This window comes from Drosophila ananassae, chromosome 3L (genome assembly GCF_017639315.1).
Source record: "Drosophila ananassae strain 14024-0371.13 chromosome 3L, ASM1763931v2, whole genome shotgun sequence".
Lineage (NCBI taxonomy): Eukaryota > Metazoa > Arthropoda > Insecta > Diptera > Drosophilidae > Drosophila > Drosophila ananassae.
This window is the reverse complement of record NC_057929.1, coordinates 18,047,959-18,061,107: the sequence shown is the minus strand read 5'-3', so window position 1 is coordinate 18,061,107 and position 13,149 is coordinate 18,047,959. Positions and strand designations below refer to the sequence as shown.

At 39.9% G+C, this 13,149-nt stretch overlaps 1 protein-coding gene across 17 annotated transcripts in view; it reads left to right on the top strand.

The window, feature by feature from the left end:
• Positions 1-13,149, top strand: part of LOC6493961 (longitudinals lacking protein, isoforms F/I/K/T) — a 65,605-nt gene that overhangs the window by 35,455 nt on the left and 17,001 nt on the right. For 7 of the 17 annotated variants that reach the window (XM_014907006.3, XM_014906996.3, XM_032455732.2 and 4 more), the window contains exons 6-7: positions 8,911-9,015; positions 9,341-11,658. The exons of 7 other annotated variants lie outside the window; for them this stretch is intronic. In XM_014907006.3, coding sequence (XP_014762492.1) covers positions 8,911-9,015; positions 9,341-10,791 — 1,556 coding nt within the window. In that variant the 3' untranslated portion in view covers positions 10,792-11,658. Of the gene's footprint in view, positions 1-167; positions 519-1,461; positions 4,355-5,120; positions 8,307-8,910; positions 9,016-9,155; positions 9,312-9,340; positions 11,659-13,149 lie in introns of those variants that run through there. 3 more of the 17 variants (XM_044715789.1, XM_044715771.1, XM_044715773.1) reach the window with 3 other exon arrangements.

Here is a 13,149-nt window from a genome sequence, read left to right as displayed (position 1 = left end):
TTTGCTTGTTTTTATCGAAATGAAAGAAATATTGAAGAGTTGAGAGGATACAACAGGATTTAGAGAGCTGAGCTTATCAACCAGTTATCCTTGCAGTAAATTTCTCCGGTAATTTACTCGCTCCCCGCCGAACCGCCACTAACTCCCGATCTCATTCACTTCCGCAGCCTCCAAGCAGGACAAGGGCGAGCAGACCGAAGGCACTCCCGACGAGTTCGAGCTGGACGACTGCCTCCTGGAGAGCAACGACATCGTCATCACCCAGAACAAGGACGGCTTCGTCCTGCACGTCAAGAAGCTGGGCAACATCACGGCCGCCAAGCTGAGCTCCGAGGAGGACCAGCCCGGTGTCAGTGGCCAGACCACGGCGGCTGTCACCGTCACGGGTCCGGCCGGACAGCCCACTCCCACCATCACCGAACTCCTGAACGCCGCCGCCGCCTCCCACTCGGAGTCCAAGGCCACCCTGACGCCCCTAACCACCAGCACGCCCATCAAGTTGCCCTCTTCGGAATGCGGTGAGTTTTTAAATGAAATGAAAAGGGGTTTACATTTGAAAGGATGTTTTCTTTTAATTAGATGTTTAGTATTTTAGAAAACTAAAAATTAATGGTTTTTTTTTAATAATAGGAGGGATTTAAAAAATAATTATATATTCTGAATAATATTCAGAATATAAAACACACAGCAAAGAATGTGGTTAAATATTTATTTTGAGAGAAAAAAAGTAGGAATTTCTGATTACTATTTATGATTCATTAAATGAGTACTCATTTCTTGAGCTATTGAAGTAATTATATAAATACTCAAAAAGAAAATAAATTCAAAGACAGAAATAGTATTCTGGGTAATTTAATGTGAGATTCTATGAAGAGTAAAATAATGATTTTAAATCTAGTCATGATTCTTAATTTGATTTCAAATAAATCCGTTTTTTTAATTCTATGAATAGGAAGAAATATTTTCAGTGAAAGATACCAGTAGAAACTACATTTTATTTATAAAATGTGCAAAAAAAATTATAAATAATTAATAAGAAATTAGGTCAAAAATAAGCTCAAAGTTTTAACTCATGCACTGATTCAACAAAATTCTGAAAACTGAAAAATTAATCATATTAAAATTTAATATTGTTTTTAAATTAGATTCAGTGTTAAATTATTGGAAGCTGGAGGGAGATTTTTAGAACAAACATAAATATTTATTAGAATTAACTAAATTGCATTTAAAAAATAATTCCAGTTTTTGGGAATAAAATATAATATAGTTAACCAAAATTTATGGTTTTCCGAAAGTGTGAGATTTAAGTTTATATTTTTTAATGAAATTTGAAAATACATTGTTTTTGATTTTCAACAAAAGGTATTCAGAATCCTCATTAATTTTAAGTAAAGAAATAGAGCAAATAAAAAAAATAAATATAAAAATAACTTTCCACTAATAAACCCTTATATATTCCAGAACTCATCAACATCAAAAAGATAATCCCGGCCACCACCACGATTGCCACGCACCCGACCATCATCCATCCGCACCACATCATCCAGCATGTGCCGCAAGAGACGCACCACCAGGAGCACCAGCAGCAGCACCAGACCATCCACATCGAGGAGGTGCCGCATTCGTCCCATCAACAGCAGCAGCACCACCACCACCAGCCGCAGCACCACCAGTTGCAGACCGCACAACCGACGCACACTCAAGTACAAAGCATCATTACCGCCCATCCCGGCCAGACGATCAATCTGGTGGGTCTGCGGAATGTGCAGCTCACTGAGCAGAAGCCGATTGCCTCGCGGATCAGGTACTCCCGCGGCAAGATCATCGGGCCGACGGTGCAGAATTTGCAGATCGTCGAGACCCACGAGCCGCTCCAGCACCAGCACCACGAGCTGGCCGATGGCACCAAGTACGAGATTAGCGAGATCGATCTGAACAACCCGAACAACTCGGCGGCGATCATCAGTGACCTGGTGAAGTATGCCGAGATCGATGACATCGAACTGCCGGACGGCACCAAGATCGGCATCGGATTCGCTCCCTCGGAGATCACGGAGCACATGCAGACCTCGGGCGGGGAGACGCACATCACAACCATTGAACACGAGCCGCAGGAGCTGCAGGTGGTGCCGCAGTCACAGCACACGATCCACACCACCCAGCTGCAGACGCACCACATCCAGACTGTGGTGCAGACCACCAGCGACCAGCAGCAGCACCATCACCAGAGCATCGAGCTGCAGGAGGACGACGGCGTGGAGACCATTATGCCCGAAGAACTGGCCGTGCACGACTCGAGCAAGAGCTACACCATCCTGACGACGCGACCGATGAAGGAGGAGTCGGACGCCGGCGGCGACCACTCCGGCATGACCTACGAACTTTCGCTGAGCGACTCCTCACTGGGGCCCTGCGACGACCCGGAGTCGCGGTACGTGTGCCGGCACTGCGGCAAGAAGTACCGCTGGAAGTCGACGCTGCGCCGCCACGAGAACGTCGAGTGCGGCGGCAAGGAGCCGTGCCACCCGTGCCCCTACTGCACCTACAAGGCCAAGCAGCGGGGCAACCTCGGGGTGCACGTCCGCAAGCATCATCCGGAGAAGCCGCAGCTGGAGAGCAAGCGCGGCCGCAAGATCTAAGAGAAGCGCCTCCCGTCAGAAATTCTAAGAAACACGAGATCAGAAGTGGGCGGGCGTGAGTACACAGACGTTTTGTTGAGTGTAGGAAGCAGCACATACATTTTGGACCAGTTCCCCATCAAATCAACACTTTAGGGCAGGCAGGTGGTTCTGTCTTAGATCAGACCTTTCGTGACCTTTCGAGAGACCCCCCTGAACGCCCCACTCTTAATTTTTATCCTCGATTTAAGCTATAACTTCTTATTTGTTGATTATTTTTATTAAGTTTTAAGTTGACTATTAGCTTGTTTCCACGAAGCTCTACATCTCGAGCCGCAAACTTTAACTTGGTTAGGATTAATTTACATGTCTTCACACCTAATATAATTGAAATTGTATATTGTTTTGGTTCAGCGTAATTTCCAAAATTACCCAACAAAGATTTACAAACAAAATGGACGGAAAATGATCAATGTGCAAGTATTTTCTTGGAAATAACTAAAAGAATACATAAATCCTCTAAATGCAAAGTAAGAAAAAAATTAATTTTAATTAGAACTTTATTATGTGTACATGTGTGCGTGCTCTCAAAACAAAAAAAAAATACGAAAAAATTACAAAAAAAAATCTAGACTTCAAATAGCAAAATCTTAATTGAGAATTAATGGAGAAGAATGCACATAAATTTTACCTTACAAATATCACAAATATGTTCGGCGTAGTAACCGGTTAAGTCGAGAAATAATCCACAAAAAATAATTGTAATAGATTGAAGATGAAATTGTAAACTGAATCGGAGGCTTACAAACTGGAACTTTGTAGACGTGTCTTTTCAAATATTTTTTTTTACAAAGCGTGCTAAAAAAAAAGTGAAGATAGGAACTTATATTGTAAATTACAACAGAAGAAAAGTTTAATAACTCTAACCCATTTAGTAAAATTGATTGTACATCTGAATATTTGGATAAAAAGTGAACAACTTAAACGTATTTTCGCATATAAACTTTAATAAAAAAAAACTTGAAAAAAAGGACAAAAACCATTTATAAATATGTATTAGATGAACTATATATATATATATATATATCTTTTGCAGTTTTGTGTGTAAATCATTTACTTGATTGAAATTAAACATTTATTATGTATACTTATATATAGAAATTATATTTTGAACAATAGTTGTAAAAACAAGAGGTCAAAATAAAATTTAAAAGTAAAAACTTATTGTTATTTTTGTTTGTGAGGTAGAACTAAGTGCTTTGAAGAATTCATACTAATATATTTCTCTTTCCAGGTGACTGATGTGGCTTCGAACCGCGACTCTGACTCCCGAAGAGATCCCCAGATCATACCTATTCCGAGCATACCTAATGTATTTCTCTTTTCTTTTAGATCTGCCCCAGGAGCCTGGCCTTGAGAGGACGTCTACGATTGGAGAAGCCCTGAGCAGCAGCTAACCTTAAGTAGAACAAGTCAGAAAACAATTGTAAATGGAAACAATTGACATTCCTATGCATATATATTATATATTTTATTATAACTAAGAGCCCAAAATCTAAACGTTCGTTTCTGTATGCCACTAAAAAGTAACCAGAACCTGAACCTGAACCTGAACCTGTTTATCCACCAACATCCCAGCCGTGTCTATCGATGTGTCTATTCAAGAAAAAAAAAAAAAATCAAAAATATATTTAAAAAAAAAAAAAAAAAACAAAATGAAACCCCCACCCAAGCAGCACTCCAGCCTACAGTTCAATTAATTTAGTTATCCTCTTTTTAGTTTTTGGAATTTATTTTTTAAATAAATATGTTTACACCCTGCACTAATTGGCCTTAATTTTGCTCAAAGAGACGGCGCAGCAGAGAGTTTTCTTTTGCCTTAATTTGTATATATGTTTATTATTTGTATTTTAATTTTGGAAACATGCCACCACAATGCCACTAATGCTTTCTAAACACACATTTTGTTCTATTACACCCTCTCATCCTCGCTTTTTTGACTAATTCTGTAAACTTTCGCTTTAAGTGTGAGCATCTCATCCACCTCCAGACTCCACCATCCAGAACTCTCATTATCCATCAGACCACGAATCCCCAAACTCCAAACTCTCATTCTTTTGTGTGTGTGTGTGTGTCTGGTCTAACAGCCCCCCACAGTCCCTAAGTGTTAAGTTGTTATGCTACCTTACTTTTTAATTAGCCTTTTTTTAGTTGAAAAAAAAAATATATATAAATAGCGAGTTTGTTCTTTTGCAGTTCTCCTGTGTCCAGTCAAAAGTAATTCTATTTATTTTCGTTCTTCTTTTCTTTTGTTTTTCTTTTCTTGTTTTTATTTTCATATGTTGTGCGCTGCTACGACACATCATCCAAAACAAAAACAAACCAACAAACCCCCAAAAAAATATCCAATCAAAACCAAATCAATCGAATTAATCCAAACACAAATCGAAATAAAATCAAAAATCGCAAACAAAATCGAACAAAAACGTGTCAAAAATGTAGATCTGAGTATTACGCGAATCGCCGGACTCACCTGGAACGAGTGGAACGCCCGCCTGGCCATGCCCCTGGTGACCCTCCGGGAGGGAGTGGCGCCCCTGGTCTTTCCCACCGACCTCTCGGTGGACAAGCAGCAAGCGGCGATAGCAGCAGCCAAGGATGCAGCTTCCGGCGGCGGCAGAAAAACACCCATTGACGGCATTGTGGGCGTGAAAACGGAACCCCGGGCTGCCTCCACGCCGCTCCATGTCCGGAACCACAGCAGCGGCAGTGCCAGCAACAGCAACGGTGGATCCAATGGACCCAGTTCCGGTTCTGGAGGTCCTGGCAGTAAATCCTCCAAGTCAAACAGCGGCGGCAAGCTGAAGCACCTGACCGAGGAGGAGGCCACCGCCCTGATGATGAAAGCTGTCGCCGAGAAGCAAGCGGCCGCTGCCGCTGGATCGGAGCTGAGCTACCCGGACGACCCGGTGGGCGCCGGCGGAAATGGCAATAGTAGCGACTATCCCGCCACGCTGAGCGGCGCCGTGACCTTTGCGGATGTTGGCGGTGCAGCTGGTCTTTGCCACATCAACATCCTGAACAGCATCAGCGCCATGAACAACCTGATCAGTGGCAGCAACAGTGGCGGCGGCAACGGGGGCTCCTCCTCGGGCCAGTCCCCGTCCCAGAGCCAGAACAGTAGCCTGAACAACGCCCTGGGCGCCGTCGGAGGAGGCGACAATGGTGCTGGACACCCGTGTCCTGTCTGCGGACGAGTCTACAAGCTGAAGTCCTCGCTGCGCAACCACCAGAAGTGGGAGTGCGGCAAGGAGCCGCAGTTCCAGTGCCCCTTCTGTGTCTATCGGGCCAAGCAAAAGATGCACATCGGCCGCCACATGGAGCGCATGCACAAGGAGAAGTTCAAGCTGGAGCAGGAGGACGTCAAGGTGTTTGCGGGTCAGGGTGGTCTCGATGGTGATGCAGGTCCTGGCTTGGCGCTGACCTCATCAGCGGCTGCCTCTGTGGCAGCGGCAGCGGCGGCGGCCGCCCTGGCCAGCGGAGTGGCAGCTGAGCTGCATCCTCACTTCTCATGAAAGAATTACGGAAGGACATCTTCGGAGTCCGGATATTGCAGATGGAGATCCAACAATTGTATAAAAATGAAACGTTGACGTTGAAAAGTTATTATTAATATTCAGGAGGTGACGCAACTAAAGTTAAAAACTGAATCAGGGATTGATTATTAAAAACAAAAAACAAAAAAACGAAAGGAAATGACACAAAAAACTAAACATAAAAAAAAACATTAAAATAATCACACACCAAGCTCTCGGGAAAACGGAATCAGTGTGCCAAATTAAGTTTAAAACAAACATCTAAAAAACAAACAAAAAAAAAGGATAAAAACATTAAAGAATATATATGAAATAGTGTTTTAAGATGCCTGGATGTTTCGAAAGAAAAAAAAGAAGAAAACAAAAAACGAAAACAATTTGTTGCAAAGCACGAAATTTAACGCCATTTCACATAAAATAATATTTTTGTTATTGTTATTAATTGTTTATACGAGACCGATTGAAAAATCAATGATTTCTTTAATTTTTTGAAACAAACAGCAAAGTGATCAGTAAAATGATTTTACAAAAAAAAAAACAACACCATTTTAGATATTGCAACATTCCACAAAATGCAAACAAATGAAAGACAAATTGTACAATTTTTAATGGTTTATAGTTTATAAAGTAGCTTAGTTTTAATTTTGAAGAAAATATTATATATATATAGTGTGAAATATATATATATATTGATTTAACAAAGAATCAGTAACAGTAGCAAACTCAGTGGATATGTAAGATGCAACAGTTGAAAATACACTCAGACCATATTAAGATATTATTCTATAGAACCAGAAGGGATATTTGCTTCGCTGGAGATAGCGAGAAAGTCCTTTGAAAATCGACAGATATTCAGTGCAGAGTGCCAAACAGATTCAATTTAGGTTCCCATACAGCCAGTCAGTCAGTCAGTCAGAAAGTTAGAAAGTCAGTCAACCAGCCTCTTCAAACAACATTTTACCTCAAGTGGAAATATTTTGCTATTACTATGATGTCTTAGGCTAGGAACGAACACAACAAATCCAACAATCTTTATAGAATTTAATGTATAGGCGAGGCAGAACCTTTCGGTAGTCAACGGAGCAAGTGCCTTGAAAATTGTAGAGAAACGGAAAGCAATTCGCTAAAAATTTGTATTTTTAAAAACAAATCATGATTATAAATATTCGTAACCGTTTACAGCCATATGAAGTAGGTTAAGACGTGAATTTAAGTCAGAAGTCAAAAGGAGGAGCGGCAGGAGGAGGTAGGATTTAAATGCTTTTCTAGACATTTAAACTCAGGTACTTAGTGAGGGCGCAACCCAAATTCCATAAAAAGCGATTTAAGAAGAAAGTTTGGTAGCTGAGCTACCACACAACTACAGAAAACACAACAGAAATTAATAAACAAAAAAAAAAAGAAAAGAAAACCAACAACCAACAAAAACACCGCCACAAATACGTCACATGCACTTTATTTATTATTTTTGTAATAATTTATAAATATTGATACGAGTGTGTATGTGCTTATTATATTATATTTTTTTATACATATATACGCTGCACATGTTTAAGTAGTCAAGTGTAAGTTATTTTTTTTTTTTTTTGCTTTCCACTACAACGAAATACATTCCATAGATGATTTTATTAAGCTTTAATTAAAACGACGACAAACATTCACAAACAGAAAATAGAAGACGAGACCCAAACAGAAATGTGCGGCCAGTGTAACTGTGCAACAAAAAAGTAACTATTTCTAATCTATTTTTAGAGATCTGATTAGAACTTTATCACAAAACTTAAAAAAAAAAAAACAAATCAGAGGAGGATGAAATGAGGAGGAGGAAGGAAAATCTCGAATGCTTATCTATTATATATTAAATAATTCTTTAAGAAGCAAAAATTACAAAAAAAAGAAAAACATTGGTTTTAAAATTACGGTGTTGGGCTAAGATTAGCAAACTCTTTATAAAATGAAGAATAAACGAAACAATTCAAAACCTCTATTTTCGAAACAAGATGGCAAAATTGGAAAATTTTAAATTTTCTATAAAACAAAAAGCAAAAAAAAAAACATTAAGAATGAAAGGGAAAACAATATTGTTGAACAATAGGAAAACGTAAAATTATTTACACATAGAGAATAATTTTAAATAAAACACTTAATAAGACAACAAATACTCATTAAACAAACAGAATTAGCATACCCTTATATATATAATATATATATTTAATTTTTCTATGAATTGTTTGTAAAACTCTTTTTGTAAATTGATATATAAAAACCCCAATTTCAATGTGAAAAATATACAATTCCATGTAATAAAACGCAAAAGAAACAAAAGTTGTTTGCTCTGAAGCGTTTTGAAAGTAATTTTATTTTCCTATATATTTTTCTTTATGTACCCGCTTATGTTTATGTTTTAAAAGAAAAACACTTTATTTTTTACACACAGATTTTGTAGCGTTTTCATTTCTGCTTGTAAGTATTGATTTTCATTTTGAATATAATGATTATGATTATAAACTCGACATTTTGATTTCATCTTTGGATCCAATTCATTTTTGGCCAAAAACCAACACAAATTATTGAAAAACAAAAACTCTAAAAGGTGTAGGGAGTCATCCTTAGGTACACATATAGTTGATAGATTTCTTAAATGATAACTTAAACTAATTACTAATTGAAAATCCAATTATTTAAAAATTTTTCAGATGAAAATGCTCAGCTCGAGGGCGGAGAGTCGAGGATTCGAGTTCGAAACTGGTTGATGTTGGCAGACCAGTCGAGGATCGACAAGAGCTCGGAGGAACCCACAGGTATTTCGGTTGTACTGTCTAATTTTTGAGTTTTTTGATTTTCTGCTTTGGTTTTTAAACTGTACATATATTATTTACAATCAATATTCGATATATTTTCCATGTTTTTGAACTTCTCTTATATTTTTGTTTCCTTACAGTCGTACATTTTGTTTTGTTGCTGAGCACACACCACCAGTGTCTTATTATTATTATGCTTATTCTTGTTTCTTATATTCCATACAATATTTGACGAAGCCAACTAACTTACCATTCCGAATTTCTATTTCATGACTAACCATTCAAAATCAAACAAAAACCAACTGATACGCAAACTAACCACCAGACAAACTAACTACTCAGTCCAAAAAGTCACTCATAAGCGATGCTAAAACCACTAACAAGACATCGTCGTTGTCGATCAAGGCCGCTGCAGCAGCAGCCTCCGCATCCGCCTCAGCTTCGGCAGCAGCCGCGGCGTCGGCCACCATTGCCGCCAAACAGGCAGCCGCCGCCGTGGCCAGTGGCCATATTAACAACAACAACAGCAGCAGCAACACCAACGGCAACAAGGGCAGCGTCACCCAGACGATGACCCAAACGGTGACCCGGATCGGCAGTATTGGACGCACAACGATCGCCTGCATCACCCCGGCGAACAACGGCAACAAGAATGTGGCAAGCAACTGCAATGTGGATGCCGCCTCGGCGGCTGCGCTGGCGGCTGCCGGCGTGGAGCTGGACAGCATCGACGACACGATGACGGAGGTGATTGTGAAGATCGAGAATCCGGACAACATGTCCCTGAACGGCGACGACGGCGAGGCGGTGTGCAACGAGGCCATCGACGACGAGAATACCTTCGACTACGACCTGAAGCTGGGCAGCCCGCTGTCCTGGACCTACGACGCCGTCAAGATCGAGAACGAGGAGTTCGAGGATAGCTATCTGATGGACAACGACGACGATGATGATGATCTGCTGACCACGGCCGCGGCCAGTCAGAAGCACGCCAAGCAGTCCGGCAACAAGCAGCAGGTGGCGGGATCGGGTGCCGGATCGATGCCGGTGAAGAAGATCGTGCTGAGCGCCCAGCAGCAGCAGCAGTTGCTGGAACAACAGCAGCACTTGCAACACCTGCAACTGCAACCCACCAGCCAGTCGCTGCAGATCAAGCTGCCAGCGATTCCGGCCACCATAACCACCATTTCGGCGCCGAAGCAACTGAGTGGCGGCCAACCGGGAACCAGCTCCTCCAGCATCCTGGGCAGCAAGCTGAGCATCGGCCAGATGGACGCCCAGAACCTGAACATGCACTGGGCCCACTCGGACGACAACCGCTACCGCATCCTGGTCCAGAACAAGCGCACACGCAAGGAGTCGCTGGAGCACTCCGCCGACATGATCTACAATGCGGACATCGAGAAGCCGTGGGTGTGCCGCAACTGCAATCGCACCTACAAGTGGAAGAACAGCCTCAAGTGTCACCTGAAGAACGAGTGCGGCCTGCCGCCGCGCTACTTCTGCAGCAAGATGTGCGGCTACGCCACCAATGTCCACAGCAATCTGAAGCGCCACCTGAACACCAAGTGTCGGGATCGCGAGAAGGACGCCGAGGAGGAGAAGAAGCCGCAGCCGGGCGGACAGATGCCCACCCTGCCCGTGGTGTCTAGCGGTGGCAGTGCCTCCGCCAATACCGTGGTCACCACCTCCAGCAGCAGCAACAACAACAACAACAGCAGCAGCAGCACCGGCAGCAGCACCTACACCCTGGTGTTCCAAAAGGAGAGCGTCTAAGGGCAGCAGCGTGCGGAGTAAGGAGAGACTTGGACTTAGACCTGTACAAAATCCAAAAATGTGCTACAATCCTGTGGCTGCAACATTTTTTTTTTCAATCCTTCAGATTTTAATGAGAAATCTTCCCCGAAGGAAGGGGAATCCAATTCGCAGATATATTCGATTTCGTTGAACGAAGCCAGGAGGCGCAAGGAAAAAGACGAGGAGGAAGCCTGGGAGTAGTTGGCAATACACTGAAAAAAGGCATAAAACAAATTAATGTAATGCTTTAGCAAATTCTCACAAAAAAACCGAACAAAATCTACTAAAAAAAAGGAAACCTAAATTTAATCTTCTTATAAATATGTGTACATTTTTTTCCCAGAGAAAACACAACGCTAGTCACAGCAAAAAGAAACCAAAAACGATTTGTTTTAAGTGTGTGCTATTAATACACTGAAAAGACAAAAAGGATACTTTTGTAATAATTAAATAAACCCTAACTATATGCATGGCATGAACATAAAGCAAATGCCCCTCCAAAGATACTTAATATAATAATTATGATAATGATTTTGGTTCGCAATATAAACTATTCCTTAATTTGTTAGAAACATTATTAACGATTTTATTTCTGGTCATTAAGTTATGCTTATATAATAATTATTAACTATAAATGATTATCTAGTCAAAAAGAAATCGATAATGAGATAATATTTTCAATTTTAGACAAAAATTATAATTATAAACCAAAAACCTAAAAATGTTTATAAAATCGAAGCAAAAATTTTCAATTCGAAATATCATCAGTGCATGTATGCTTTGAAAATTGTTAGATTTAATGAAAAAAAAAAAACAACCACGATACACCGGCACTGAAAGAAAATACACACAGCGATTTGTAATGTAAACATACACACAAAAAAAAAAAAAAACAAAAAAAATTATAACAAATACCTCTATGAAGTTGCAAGCGAGATTACCATTATTATGATTATAATCTATGTAATTCACGTAAACTGACAAACTGAGAAATCGTAATTAAATTATTGCCGGCTAAATGTATTAAACAAAAACCCAAGAGAAAAACTACAAAAACACTGAGAAAAAAAAACCAAAAAAGAAAATTCGAAATACAATTAAAAGCAAATGTCAAAAACCGAATACCAAAAACAACCAGTTGTACTTATTTTAAAATCCCGATTGCTCCACGGAGCAGTTGTCATCCTCCATTCCATTTTTCAGAAAAGCTCACCCGACCATCCAAAATTCAGATCCACCTCTACATCCGTATCCTTTACCCTTTATTTCCGCTCCCCCTCCTTCAGATACACTTCAAGAAATGAGTTTGATTTTCCTGAGAATCCATACTAATCAGATTTCTATTTCAGGTGGATGGATGTGATGTGATGATGATGGTGATGATATTGATGATGATGATGGAGATGATGATGGAGATGATGTGAAGATGATCTGATGATGTATCTGATGATGTCCTGGCAGAAACAACGCAGTTCATGGTGTTGCCTCTTCCCTCTCTTATTGTTGTTTTGCATGCTTAACTACTTCAACATATCAATTACAATTTATACGATATAGATATGCATAACTATGTATTCCTCTATCTAGACTTTATACGAACTATATCTATGTATTTGTTAGACAAAAGTAACTATAACTATATATATATGAAACCGATTAGATTTGTAGTTTGTTCTGATTTTTTTTTCCATTCTTGCGTTTCGTTTGTATTGCCGAAGGTTTATCTTTAAGTTTTTTTCCCATCCTTATACGAGTGCCCTATACTGTCTCCTCCTTAGCGATTGTGAAGCCTCTACAACCTAGTCTTAATTTTAATTACAAATGAATATGAAAACGAAAACCAAAAACTTACTTTGTATAGAACTATAATTTTTTAAACCAAACATATCCTTATTTCTTAATGCTATAATTTCTCGTACATTTTAATAATTGCATGCGTATTATAAACAAAAAAAAAAATATGAAAGAAAGAATTTTGGGCTTTGGAAACCAGGAAGTGATTTTCTTATGGGTATCCTTGTGCCAACAGTAATGTGTCCTGCCACCCAAACCACCTTTTTCGTACTTTTAAGTGTTTTTTGTCACTAACCACTACAAGAACACATTTTTTTATATTAAACAAAAAAAACCAGTATATTTATATCATCTATCACTTGTAGCTTGATCCAAAAAATTATTGTTTATTTTTTGCTTACAAATAGCTCCCAGAAAGTGTCTTAAGTGGCATTCTATGATGTACTCATTGTGTTTTTTATTTAATAATTAATCGAAAAAGTTTACTTTGCAGCCTACTTACACAAGCTCACAACCAAATACCAAACACACACACACCCCACA